Source organism: Lingula anatina, chromosome 7, assembly GCF_051362555.1.
Source record: "Lingula anatina isolate TDL-2025a chromosome 7, LinAna3.0, whole genome shotgun sequence".
NCBI classification, from domain to species: Eukaryota; Metazoa; Brachiopoda; class Lingulata; order Lingulida; family Lingulidae; genus Lingula; species Lingula anatina.
The window spans coordinates 15434841-15449875 of NC_141773.1; the positions used below are offsets into that span (position 1 = coordinate 15434841).

General features: G+C 35.1%; 1 protein-coding gene and 1 long non-coding RNA gene across 2 annotated transcripts in view; both read right to left on the reverse strand.

The window, feature by feature from the left end:
* Window positions 1-41: 41 nt before the first annotated feature.
* LOC106162001 (maternal B9.15 protein) overlaps window positions 42-15035 on the reverse strand; it is a 38439-nt gene continuing 23445 nt past the window's right edge. The window contains exon 3 of the mRNA XM_013539093.2: window positions 42-5307. Coding sequence (XP_013394547.2) covers window positions 4827-5307 — 481 coding nt within the window. The 3' untranslated portion in view covers window positions 42-4826. The remainder of the gene's footprint in view (window positions 5308-15035) is intronic.
* Window positions 5308-14557, reverse strand: LOC147760795 (uncharacterized). The gene is made up of 2 exons (XR_015335441.1): window positions 12075-14557; window positions 5308-11859 (listed from the first exon to the last, which is right to left on the reverse strand). It is a non-coding gene; the product is annotated as an uncharacterized LOC147760795 (long non-coding RNA).

A 15035-nucleotide genomic window follows, 5' to 3' on the forward strand; every position in this document is an offset into this window, starting at 1 on the left:
ATTTGTCACAATCTCAAATATCCGGAAGTAAAAGACAAGAGTTTTCTTTATGTTGCAATAGAATTAAGACATCTTTATTCATTCATGAACACATGTAACAAAGCAGTGACAACACTAGCTCACATGAATGCTTAAAAATTCATTAATGATTAATCAACCAGACATCAAGTAGCTTTATGTTGGACGAGGCATCATTCAATGGCAGTCTGGCCAACTACAACAGACGTGAAAATATTAAACCAGTTAAATTCCCACACTGTTATTCTAAACCATATACTACAATACAGATACGTACCTTGCCAACACAAAAAGCTAGTTACTTAAAAGCTATTCAGCATAACATCAGACAAATTACTGCAAAATTTTAAATTATCTCAACAAAAACTAATTGTTTGCATTCAATTCAAATCTCATGCGAAAGAACATGAAACTGCAACTTTGCAGGTTAAAAAAAACAAGTGAATAGAAACTTGCCCTAAAACACCCCTTCTAATAATATGGCAAAAATTGTGATTATTTATACAAACAAAACTTCACCTCTTGGCTCCCCATTCTTAACAATATAGACTTGCACATTGGCAGTTGGAACCGCATTGTAAAAGAGGAAAACCCTAGTGTAACATGTCCTAGAGCAACAGCATTCGGCCCATCATTGACAATAAGCCAAGAACTGGGCAAATGTACTATTTATGGAGCGTCCCTAGCTTAGAGGTACACAAGTTGTTATCCTTGAACCTACATTGCCAGAGTTTTCAGTTAGTTATATCTTACTACATAACACTTCCCTTAGGCAGTGGAAAATACAGGAGCTGATGAAAAACTGGATTTCAAGATAATGACATTACCAAATGTCTGTCATACAGATAAACCAAATTTCTACTGAAGCTGCTAATAAAACTCCAAGCTCCATTGATAACTGTTAAAGTTACACATTTCATTAAATAACTGCATATCATAAATAGTTACAGTCAAGAGATTCCATTTGGTCTTTGGCAATTACAAAAGTACAAAACTACCAATTGCTGTACAAATTTATATTACAAAGCATTGTGTTGACATATGTGTTGTCTACGTGTTCCTTAGTCATACTCTTTCTACCTAGCCTTCAGTTTTAAATTAAGGCCATTAAGCATAATATAAAAATGCTCTTGCCCAGAGTGCAAAATCTAATGGCAGTGAGTGTATTCCAATTGGAGGTGCAGTCATTCTTAGACTGAAATTGTTGCAATGAGAAATTCTCTATGAACACCACAGTATAATTATTTCAATCATATAGTCCTGAAAGTCTTTTTATATAAATTTGTCCTCATTTCAATCATCATTTGTTTGTATCTGCAAATGGTCACATCCTATCCACCCGTTGAGTAGTCATAAAACTTTACCAAAAGAGAAAACCCTCTCTTTATCCCTACTGTCACATAAACAGATGGCAGCACTTGATTCCTCAATAAAGACAAGCCCCATTCCAAACCACACAAAGCTGACTTAATGAACCTGTTCAGCTGGAGCACCACAATACAATTGTTTAAAATTACTAAATGAAAAGCTCATGTTCCATAATCAGCCCAAATCCTTTATATTATATAATTACCAGTGCCAGAGCAAATGTTATATATCTAAAACACAAGTCTGTGCCTTCAAAATTACCTATGAAATGGAGATGGTCCACTCAAGAGCTAAGGCAGCCTAAGCCTACTAATGTGTTACATGTTAATCCCCTTCCATGGTTTGGCAAATTCACAGTGGATACAACAACCAAAGCAATTACATAACCATATCTTACTATAAACATAAATCCAGTTATACATATATTTTGTGCATGAAAATTATAGTATCTCTAAATATTAATAACAAACTTCAAACCATTCTGTCTCATGTTAATGGAATAACACCCAAGGAGATCACAAGATCTAAATGCAGGAATGCATGAAACCACCTGCACTGTATAACAAACTCTAGTTTGTGTGAAACCATGGTATTGTAAATGTTCACTGTTAATTTTATGGTTAGTTAAAATTGAAACAATTATCCATCTAAGTCACCTTAATCAGCCCTGCAGTGCTCAATGTTTCACATTTCTAGCAGTCTGCATATCATGCATTTAAAAACCGTTTCTCTCTTATTCTACAAATTAACCGAAAAAAAAAAAAAAAAAAAAAAAAAACATTCTTCTCAATTTTCTCAGTTTCAAACATATTTTCCATATCATAACGAAAATAATGTACAGTCAATTTAATAACCTTCTATTGGCAAATCCATAAATAAAAATCTGATAAAATAGTAAAATGGATGTCTCTACATATAAGCATCATTAATGAGCTAGTGATAATGCACATGAAATCAGATAACAGAGGACAGGGTGAACGATGTCCACTATCAGCAAGTGTCCATCAAGATGACCACAAACTTATCACTACACATCTAGACGTACATCATCTATTTCTACTACAATGACCTGACCAACAAAGAAACAATGTTGTTTTAATATTAGCAAATTTAATGTCCCCTACCCCAGTGAAGTGTTGTCTAGCATCTAGTTTCTTTTGATAGCTTATAATATAGATACCCAGTGCAATAAGTGACCTAAAATTGCCCGTTTCCTATCCATCTCTAGAGTAAAATATACACATATGATATACTGCAAATTGCTGAAACCATGTGATACACTAGAGTACAATCAACTCCTTACAAAATTATGTCATTTTCACATATAGTTTATCTTTAGGAACAAAATCAAAGTAGGAGTACCTTGTATTGATATGTACAATCCTCTTAAGGGAAAGTTGCTGTCTATGTACAGTGAACTGCAATGATCTTGAATGAAGTGATTCACCACATGGCCGTATTTTCCCATCAAAAATTGGCGAGGCACTTACATATGATATGGACGTTTTTGCCTTCAAACACGTCCAATGCTGGTAGCTTTACAATATGGCAATAGCTGACATGATGGTACTTACTATGGTATAACAAAACTTATTTTCTTGAAATTGAAGTAAGGCTGTGTGAATGAAACTGCAGGTTTTACATCTGATGAACCCATTTTAATATGGTATACATTCCTTTAACTCATTGGAAAATGGGACACAGGTGAAAACTAACATATTATCTGTATCAATAATAATGTACTATGTTACAACTGCAACCTCCCTTCTGTACAAAACAATACATGGCATTGTGCAAATGTACACTACAGCTACATGGTCCAAAAGATTTTGTACACTATTCACAATTTTAGAGCGAAAAAATACATTATACAAACAATATGAAACAAGTTCTTTGTGAAAAACTGAGAAAATGTTGTCAGATTCAATACACATTAAAATGCTGAAAGCTTGTGCTAGAGAAAAATTAAATTCTCAATTACTGTAAAAATGACAATAAATTAATCTGAGAATCTGAATGATTAGCAACAACACTGATTACATAATTCAACTGGCTTAACCCTAATCTCGTCTTAAACCCATAACCCCGAGTATTCAGCTTACTTTCTGTCCAATACAAAAAAGTTGCCTATAAGCCACACACACGGGGTGTCCAGATGTGCTACAAACACAAAGAGCGACCATTCATTTGCGAAAACTGCAAAAAAAAAAAAATCTGTCGTCCCACAATTTCATCAAGTGTTACAGAAGCTAACTGGTGCAAAACAAGCCAAGTGCTTTTTACACAAATCTCACCGGTTAAATGTTGGCATTCCAAAGTATCACAAAAGATGTCAGAAAATCATACAATAAATCACAGTCTTCAGAGCCCTTATTTAACCTTATTTCAAAATAAAAATAATAATAGTAATCCTATCCAGAGATCAGTCTTGAGATTATTTCTTAGTTATTTTTTCATTGGAAATGACACCTGTCTGAAATTCCCTGACCTGCTGAAGCCAAACCCAAATGTGACAAACTATCACTAATGTGACTGGGTTGAATTAAAATGTTGTGGAAGATACTATAAAAATGATCAAGTTCAATCTAAACTTGTGATCCTTGTATTTGGTAATGTAACAAGTATTACTGCTATGCTTCATGGTGTGCAGCCTTCTCAAGTGAGAAATGAATAAACAGTTGTTAAATTGGCCATTAACTGCAAGTTGTAAGATTTGACAGAGTACATTTGTCTCCATGCAAAAGAAAAATAAAATTCCCTAAGATCCATAAGTAAGTGCTTGACAGAATACAATGTGTTACCAATAATACTATAATGATGTTTATTTCACTTTCCAGTGCCATCTGTCCAATGCTGCCCAGTGACTGAATTTTAACAGAAAACACACACAAACAAACTTAACTATGTGCAAAGTACTGAGATCAAGTGTAAAATTTCCCTGATACAATCAAACTCCACAATCTTGCTGAAGAAACGCAGATAGGCACATTTCTCTGCCTCTCTCTCTCTCTCTCTCTCTCTCTCTGTTATCCTGCCACAGAGGTAAAGTCTCACAGAGACCAAGTTTCCAGGAAGATGCTGGAGTCAATAGCTATTGTTATCTATTCTTGTTCATTTAACTTGGAAGTCACTAAACACCATGTCTGGCCAGGAAAGGAGTATTTTCTTTAGGCCAAGCACCTAACTCATTAGGTTCTGGTGGATGAAGAGTTTTTCAACAGTTTCTTCTTTTGAGATCTTCTAGTCAAACCTTGGCACAATTTAAAGGCAAAAGTAGTACAGCACATGGAAGTCAGTGTGTCATATCTAGAAAAAGAGGGGAAGTGAAATCCAGGAAGCAAATATCTGTCCCCTTTGTGTCCGTTGCACATCTAGTCCATTGTACGAATATCAATATTTAGATATAATAAAGCATGGCATGTCTCAATTCTTATACACCATTATGCTTTAACCAAATCTGCTCCTCTAACCCAATGGAACTTGTCCTGTTTCCGCGCATTAAATCCTGAAGAGTGGCCGACCTTGGAGTGGAATGGTTTGGAGGGACGAAGGGAAGCTTGATGCTGGTGCTTCAAATGACCTTGGCCTTGTTGCTGGTGGTCCCCTGACCCCTTCTGATAGTGCTGCTGATGCTTGGGTTTGGTGTTATGTTGGCTGTAGAATGGCTGTTGTTGAATGTTAAAGCTGCTCAACTGGTAGTTGCTATTGTTCTTGGAGTTGTTCTGAAGATGGTGTTGGAAATGGCTGCCCTTTTTGTTGGTGCGGAAGGTCTTGAAGGGTCCCTGCTTGCTCCCGCTGCCAGCCATGTGCTTCTGTGTCTTCTCCACCATGGCCTCTATGTTGATTGTGTTGGCATTGTTTTCTTTGCTGTCCCCCTTGAAAGAGGCCACCGTGCAGTAGGAATTGTGGTTCTCACCAAACCTGGAAAATAAAGAGCATAAATTTATCATCTAAAATTAAATTAATACAAATGTACTTGTTCAGTTAGATAGGACTATGACTTTAAACAAGGCAGCAAAGCTGTCAAATGTACAGACAAAAAGCAGGAAATAACAAGGCAGCAAAGCTGTCAAATGTACAGACAAAAAGCAGACAATAACAATGCACAAAACAGGCTACATTCAATTCTGATGCAAAAGTACATTATGCTTAACTGCAAATTCAACATCAAATTTTAATTATGCTCAACAGGTAATACCAATGTAAGTGAAATGTGTAACAAGCGTAAGGCTTCAGGCCCATGGGAGTTTAAGTTCACACTTTGAAAATGCCAGAATGAGAAAAATGAAAATTTCACATAAAACTGCTTAAATTCAATAATAAATGATAACCCATTTGAGCTGGCTTTCTAATTTGAACTGCATGCCAATCCTACAAATCATACTTGTAAGTTGAAAATAATAATAAGTAACATAGTTTTCTTTTCATAATGTTTGTAGTAGCAGTGCAAAAAGATTTTTGTCAATTTTGATGTAACATTACATAATAAATTACAGAATAATTATCACCAATTTTTGATTATTGACTATAAATAGCATGGACATGTAGAAAATTTGATTACCATTTGGCTTCATGTCCATGGGAGCTTCGATTCCCACAATGAATATGCCAACATGATAAAAATGAATATTTCACTAAAATGTATAACTTCCAGAAAAAGAAGCCAATTAGACTGCTTTTCCAACTCAGGCTGCATTTTAGTCCTTTGTTTCTTTTTTGAAAGTTTGACAATCATAAGTAACATGGTTTTCCCATAATGGTCATCATGGCAGCAGCACCCAAAATTGTGTTTTCTTCTATTTTAAAGGGATAATAACTCTTCGTACGAGATCTATATTTCACAATAAAAACCTTGTGAATAACTCATAGAAATATAATATATTCTGTTTTACCACAAAAACAGCAGTTATAGATTTTATTCTGATATCTAAACTTGTCTTTAGACCATGTGACCTCCATTGATGTCTATACTCTGTTAAAATCTCTTAAGAGATTTTAACAAAAAACCAAACTTTTTAGAAAAAAACCAGGGACTAACTTTGAATGTAAAAATGGATTCATTAACCATTGGTAAGTATGGGAAAATTGTTGTTTACTCCAGGAAAATTCATTTTTTGGCCGAAATGAAGAGTTATTATTGCTTTAATGCAATATTAAGTAATGCTTAACAGCATAATGACCATCAGTTTTTAATAATAAAAGATCCGTATCGTGGATTTTCAGAAAATGTGATTAGCATGGGTCTTCAAGCTCGTGGAGGTTCTAAGTCACACCTTGAAAATGCCAATATGTGAAAAATTAAATTTTCACAAAAAACTGATTAACTGCCAGAAAAATTTACCAAATAGTCTTCATTGCCCACTGAAGCTTTATTTAAGTCTCATGTTTCTTCTAAGTTTGAGAACAGTAAGTGACATGGTTTTCCTTAAATGGTCATCATGGGAGCAGTGTCCAAAATAGGGGTGTCTTCAAATTTTGATGCACTATTACATAATGTTTAACAGGATAATTACCATCAATTTTTAATAATAAAATATTAGTATCATGGATATTCAGAAAATGTTCCTAGCAAAGGTCTTTAGGCCAAAGGAACTTCAAAGTCACACCTTGAAAATGCCAAAATGTAGACAAGACAGCACTGTCCTGAAATGTGTTTTTTTCCATTTTTAACAATTTTTTAACATATAACAAAATTAACAATTTACTGCCATTTATATATGATCAACTAAGAAAATTGATGAGATGGGAAAAATATCAATAGAACAGTGTTTAATGTCCAATTTCCTCCATTCTGAGTTTCTGAACATAGTCAATGAATGAATCTGACAAACTGCAATGATATGAGTTTATTTCCATTTTTGAAACACTATTATACAATACATGATAACAAGTTTACCATCATTTTTACATAATCAACTAACAATTTTGTAAAGATGCAGGAAATGTCAAACAAACACTTTTACGAATCTTATTAGTTAAATAATGAGACTGTTAACATGCCTAAGAATTGAATCTGAGGAAATGTGAAAAAACAGCATAACTTATAAAATAGTGGCCCGATCATGCCGATTTTCGAACTTGACCTGCGTTTTAGTAAGATTGATTACCCCTATGAGTTTCATGACAACAGGCCTATCGGTTTTTATTGAAATGTGTTAACGATGTTGCATATATGCTGAAAAGTGAAAAAAAAGCATAACTTCTACAATAATGGCCCGATCATGCTTATTTTCGAACTTGATCTGCATTTTATGAATACTCATCAGCTCTGTAAATATAAAGCCAAAAAGTAAAACTGTCTTCCACTTATGGTGTTAATGCTGAAAGTGCACGGCAACAGTGACGGCGACATGATCGTCAACGGCGACGACAGGCGCAGGTGATGGCAATATGTACATACATATCTGTGTCTGTACATAATAAAATATATGTATCATGGATTTTCAGAAAATGTGACTAGTATGGGTCTTCAAGCCCGTGGAGGTTCTAAGTCACACCTTGAAAATGCCAATATGTGAAAAATTAAATTTTCACAAAAAACTGATTAACTGCCAGAAAAAATTACCAAATAGTCTTCATTGCCCACTGAAGCTTTATTTAAGTCTCATGTTTCTTCCTGCAAGTTTGAGAACAGTAAGTGACATGGTTTTCCTTAAATGTTCATCATGGGAGCAGTGTCCAAAATAGGGGTGTCTTCAAATTTTGATGCAATATTACATAATGTTTAACAGGATAATTACCATCAATTTTTAATAATAAAATATTAGTATCATGGATATTCAGAAAATGTTCCTAGCAAAGGTCTTCAGGCCAAAGGAACTTCAAAGTCACACCTTGAAAATGCCAAAATGTAGACAAGACAGCACTGTCCTGAAATGTTTTTTTTCCATTTTTAACAATTTTTTAACATATAACAAAATTAACAATTTACTGCCATTTATATATGATCAACTAAGAAAATTGATGAGATGGGAAAAATATCAATAGAACAGTGTTTAATGTCCAATTTCCTCCATTCTGAGTTTCTGAACATAGTCAATGAATGAATCTGACAAACTGCAATGATATGAGTTTATTTCCATTTTTGAAACTCTATTATACAATACATGATAACAAGTTTACCATCATTTTTACATAATCAACTAACAATGTTGTAAAGATGCAGGAAATGTCAAACAAACACTTTTACGAATCTTATTAGTTAAATAATGAGACTGTTAACATGCCTAAGAATTGAATCTGAGGAAATGTTTAAAAACAGCATAACTTATAAAATAATGGCCCGATTATGCTGATTTTCGAACTTGACCTGCATTTTAGTAAGATTAATTACTCCTGTGAGTTTCATGACAACAGGTCTATCGGTTTTCCTTGAAATGTGTTAACAGTGTTGCACATATGCTGAAAAGTGAAAAAACAGCATAACTAATAAAATAGTGGCCCGATCATGCCGATTTTCGAACTTGATCTGCGTTTTAGTAAGATTAATTACTCCTGTGAGTTTCATGACAACAGGCCTATCGGTTTTCCTTGAAATGTGTTAACAGTGTTGCATATATGCTAAAAAGTGAAAACATAGCATAAATACTACAATAATTGCCCAAACATGCTGATTTTCGAACTTGACCTGCGTTTTATGAATATTCATCAGCTCTGTAAATATAAAGCCAAAAAGTAAAACTGTCTTCCACTTATCGTGTTAACGATGAAAGTGCATGGCGACGGCGACGGCGACATCGACGGCGACAGGGACGGCGACAGGGACGGCGACGGCGACGACAGACGCAGGTGATGGCAATATGTACAGACACATCTGTGTCTGTACATAACAAAAAAGGCTACTGTCAATTCTGATGCAAAAGTACATTTTGTTAAACTGCAAATTCAACATCAAATTTTAATTATGCTCAACAGGTAAAATTACATCTGTGTCTGTACATAAAAACGGCATTTCTTTAAAATAATGGCCCGATTATGCTGATTTTTGAACTCAACCTGCGATTTAGCAGGAATGACCACTCCTGTGAGTTTAATGACAATTGGCCTATCTGTTTTTCTTATATTGTGTTTACAGTGTTGCATATATGCTGAAAAGTGAAAAAAAAAGCATAACTACTAAAATAGTGGCCCGATCATGCCGATTTTTGAACTTGACCTGCGTTTTAGTAAGATCAATTACTCTGCATTTTAGTCCTGTATTTCTTTTTTGAAAGTTTGACAATCATAAGTAACATGGTTTTCCCATAATGGTCATCTTGGCAGCAGCACCCAAAATTGTGTTTTCTTCTATTCTGATGCAATATTACATAATGGTTAACAGCAAAATGACCGTTAATTTTTAATAATAAAATACACGTATCATGGATTTTCAGAAAATGTGACTAGCATGGGTCTTCAAGCCCGTGGAACATGCCGATTTTCGAACTTGACCTGTGTTATAGTAAGATCAATTACTCCTGTGATTTTCATGACAACAGGCCTATCGGTTTTCCTTAAAATGTGTTTACAGTGTTGCATATATGCTGAAAAGTGAAAAAACAGCATAACTTCTACAATAATGGCCCGATCATGCTGATTTTTTAACTTGACCTGCGTTTTATGAATATTCATCAGCTCTGTAAATATACAGCCAAAAAGTAAAACTGCCTTCCACTTATCATGTTTACAATGAAAGTGCACGGTGTCGGCACCGGCGACGGCGACGACAGACGCAGGTGATGGCAATATGTACAGACACATCTGTACATATTTACTGTACTGTTTGAGAACAGTAAGTGACATGGTTTTTCTTAAATGGTCATCATGGGAGCAGTGCCCAAAATAGTTTTTTTTCAAATTTTGATGCAATATTACATAATGTTTAACAGCATAATGACCATCAATTTTTAATAATAAAATATTAGTATCATGGATATTCAGAAAATGTGACTAGCAAAGGTCTTCAGGCCCATGGAACTTCCAAGTCACAACTTGAAAATGCCAGAATGTAAACAAGACAGCACTGTTCTGAAATGTTTTTTTTCCATTTTTAACACTTTTTTTAACATAAAACAAAATTAACCGTTTACTGCCATTTTTATATGATCAACTAAGAAAATTGATGAGATGGGAAAAATATCAATACAACAGTGTTAAATGTCCAATTTCCTCCATTCTGAGTTTCTGAACATAGTGAATGATTGAATCTGACAAACTGCAATGATATGAGTTTATTTCCATTTTGGAAACTTTATTACATAATACACGATAACAAGTTTACCATCATTTTTACATAATCAACTAACAATGTTGTAAAGATGCAGGAAATGTCAAACAAACACTTTTACGTATCTTATTAGTTCATTAATGAGACTGTTAACATGCCTAACAGTTGAATCTGAGGAAATTTGAAAAAACAGCATAACTTCTAAAATAATGGCCCGATTATGCTGATTTTCGAACTCAACCTGTGTTTTAGTAAGATTGACCACTCCTGTGAGTTAAATGACAATTGGCCTATCTGTTTTTCTTATATTGTGTTTACAGTGTTGTATATATGCTGAAAAATGAAAAAAACAGCATAACTACTAAAATAGTGGCCCGATCATGCCGATTTTCGAACTTGACCTGTGTTTTAGTAAGATTAATTACTCCTGTGAGTTTCATGACAACAGGCCTAACGGTTTTCCTTAAAATGTGTTTACAGGGTTGCATATATGCTGAAAAGTGAAAAAACAGCATAACTTCTACAATAATGGCCCGATCATGCTGGTTTTCGAACTTGACCTGCGTTTTATGAATATTCATCAGCTCTGTAAATATTAAGCCAAAAAGTAAAACTGCCCTCCACTTATCGTGTTTACAAGGAAAGTGCACGGCGCCGGCATCGGCGACGGCGACGACAGACGCAGGTGATGGCAATATGTACAGACACATCTGTGTCTGTACATAAAAATGGTATTTAACTATATATTTGATTATTTGCTGAGCATGGGGAAGGAGAGCATTAATAATTATCAATACCATTATACCACTATAAATGACAAGTTCAACATTTTAATATTGCTTTTTGTCTTAAATCTGGAGAGTTCTAGGTGGATGATGAAACAGTAAGTAATGTTTGCAGCAATGTTTGCAAATGACAGTTTATCAAACTATAGGCCGAACCATAAGATGATTTATAAAAAAATTCAGATTTCACAACTCCAGTTAGTGCCAATACAGCAAAAGGATTGCCAGACTAAGCAAAGTAATCCAAAATATTTCACTTTTTCCATGTGCTAACAAAGGCCATACACGCAAGATGGGCATTTTTCATAACACCACATACAGCTGTGACAACATATTTCTCTGCTAGTAATAGTTGTGACAAAACCATCACATGTTCCTAACTGTATCTGTGCACAAAACTCCAGAGGCAGACAAGTCTTTGTCCATGCTCACTGGAGAAGAACACCACCTGCTCCCAATTTCAGTGCTACCACACTCAAGACACTTACACCCCATTTCCATAGATTAGATCGACCTAGTTTAGATCGACCTAACTCCCTGGGGGTTCACGCTAAATAGCTGTCAGCCGGGCGGACACGAAAGTTAATTACACCCTTACAGCTTGTAGTAGGCGGGACGGACATTTAAGTCGGATTATCTGAAAGTAATCTAGTGAGACTCCCGGGGATAGATCGATCTAAAATCTATGGGAATAGAGCCTTAGGCTCCCTTCACACAGACGCTACTGGTCTACAAAGTTCAATCCAACTCTGCGGGACTCTCACCAAGTGCAATCAGCTTAACTGAATGAAATGCCTCTTCTTATTTCCAACATACCTGTATAATCACATCTTTTCTGTATTCGACTCAACCACAAGGACTGTCATTCCGTTTAGCTGATTGCACTAAACGAGAGTCTCCACAGAGTTGGATTGATTGACATAGATCAATGGTGTCTATGAGAAAGGGGTCTTAGAGAAAGTAAACTGAGCTCCTATATCCCTGACATAACTAAATGCTGATGAAAATCTATGAGCACTTTTATTTTTATTTTTTAACTTGCAAACAATCTTCTTATCCTGACTGAACTCTAAATTTGAATTCAGATAATTAGTATATTTAAACAACATCACTGCAGTACATCTTGCAGCATATTGTCATAAGAAGATACTCCAAAAGGAAGGGCTGATTAAGACATTTATCTGAGAAGATAAAATTGATCTTAATCTGGGTTAAATTTGTAGTACTGTACATGCATATCAGATCATCTTCTGGGGCAGATCATATCAGCGCACATATTCTACATTTCAAATGGAGCTTAACAAATACCAAAAAGTGTGTTAAACACCCTAGTCCTTTCCATTTGAACCACAATCAAACTAGTAAATTCCCAATGGCCGATAACAGAAAGGTACGAGTAGAGTCATGTTTCTCAGATATACAACAGCTCTCTGTGTATGTGTAGCTCAGTGTCTATTGTGGTTGTCTGACCCCAGGTCAACACCTGCCCACAGCTCATTACATAACTAATATTTTAACATAATCTGCCTGGGTGCCTTGGATAATATTTATGATAATCCAAATCTAGAAAATTGCCTGAAAGGGGGTTAGAAAAATTCTATTAAGTATGCTGTTACAAATTTGATCTTTGCAATGAGGCTTAATACTGAGATGTACATAAATCATCAACTTAAACTGCCACAGCTTCAGTTTGATATTTTTTCTGAATGTTTGTTTTCTTATCTACTCTGCATTAAAGTTCGACTGCATGTGTTCCAACTATTCAATTTCAATTTTGTTATCTACTTTGTTAATTGCTCATTATCTTACCTTCCTTCTAGGTAATAAAAAAAAGGACACCAAAGGGAGGGGGCGATAATATAAAATGTCCCATGAAGTACGGCTATAAAGAACAAAATTAGAAGTGACCATGGCAAGTTTACATTATGATAATCCAAAGCCACATTTCAATGTAACTTGAAGAGCCAGATAGGGTCATAAGGCAATAAATAATGGGGAGACTTTTCAGCTTTTGCCTTTCAGCTAATATCATATCTAGCACCAATCCCTTTCTTTTGAACAATAGCACAAAGACTGGCAGGTGTTTGGAGACTTGGACACAGTGGTAGACTTTGACAACCACCTAATGCTATTAGAATCCTCTTAAAAATTTACCTGGAAGTTATTATTACTAGTAGTGCAATTACAAGCCAAAAGAAAAGCCTTTGTTGCAGAAGTGGCCATGGCAAAACTAACACCCCTTAGGTGAAGAATATCAATGTTATATAAGTAAAATAAATTCTATGAACTATTTTATTTGTCATAAACATTCAGTAAAAATAGCTAAAAAGCAGTGTGGAGTAACTGATTTGAACATTCAAAGTCAGGCTTTTAAAAAAACGATTCCATTTTCCAAGTAATTACTTTCAAATGTAAATAAATTTTAAGTTGCCATCTGAGTTTTTTCTATTATACATAATTTTCAAGTCTAAGGGGAAAAAATGCAAGCTCTGATTGCCAGGCAAGCACCAACTGACCAATAGGTAGATGCCTACTGGTATGAAAAAATGTACAAAAAACACATGGCACTGTGGCATGTGCATTTACATGTGAACAGTTCAAAAGGGGGATCTATCCTATATCTAGTCTCAACCCCCCCCCCCCCTATATAAAATCATGTAAATGTGATCTCAATACTTACTTCCAAGGCCTATGATGTTAAAGTCATATCTTGGCAAATGAAAATGAAATTGCCATTAAAAATTCATTATTCTATGGTAATTGATACACTGTTTCTGAACAAAGAAAAAATGCTCCACTAATGTGGTAAATTCCTAGTGCACAAGCAGACTTGCACTGTTATCATTTCCTTCTAAAAACCACCACAGCATAAGTTTATCTCCAACTGCAATGCATTTAGAATAAAACAAGGAATATTTCCCTATATCACCACACAATTACCATCCCAGTGGCGTGGAGACATTGCTGAGCAGTTAGTCAACCTTCCTAAGGCTGTGCTCATCCCTCACATCCCTAGCCCATTAAGATGATAGAGATGTGACCCAAGTCAAGCTACCAGGCCAACCACTTGAGGGAAATAAGCACCTTCAGTAAAATTTCCTTTCTTTATCCATGTACTTTCTGTTTCACAGTAAGGGAATTCCATGAGTAATCTCACACAGAGATATGAATAGGTTAAAGAAACAAGGCAGCAAAGCTGTCAAATGTACAGACAAAAAGCAGGAAATAACTGCACAAAATAGGCTACTGTCAATTCTGATGCAAAAGTACATTATGTTAAACTGCAAATTCAACATCAAATTTTTATTATGCTCAACAGGTAATACCAATGTAAGTAAAATGTGTAACAAGCATAAGGCTTCAGGCCCATGGGAGTTCAAGTTACACTTTGAAAATGTATAACTTTCACAAAAAGAAGCCAATTAGACTGCTTTTCCAACTGAGGCAGCATTTTAGCCCTGTATTTCTTTTTGGCAATCCTAAGTAACTTGGTTTTCCCATAATGGTCATCATGGCAGCAGCTCCCAGAATTTTCTTCTATTCTGATGGAATATTACATAATGGTTAACAGCATAATGACCATCAATTTTCAATAATAAAATAAACATATCATGGATTTTCAGAAAGTGTGACTAGCATGGGTCTTCGAGGAACTTCAA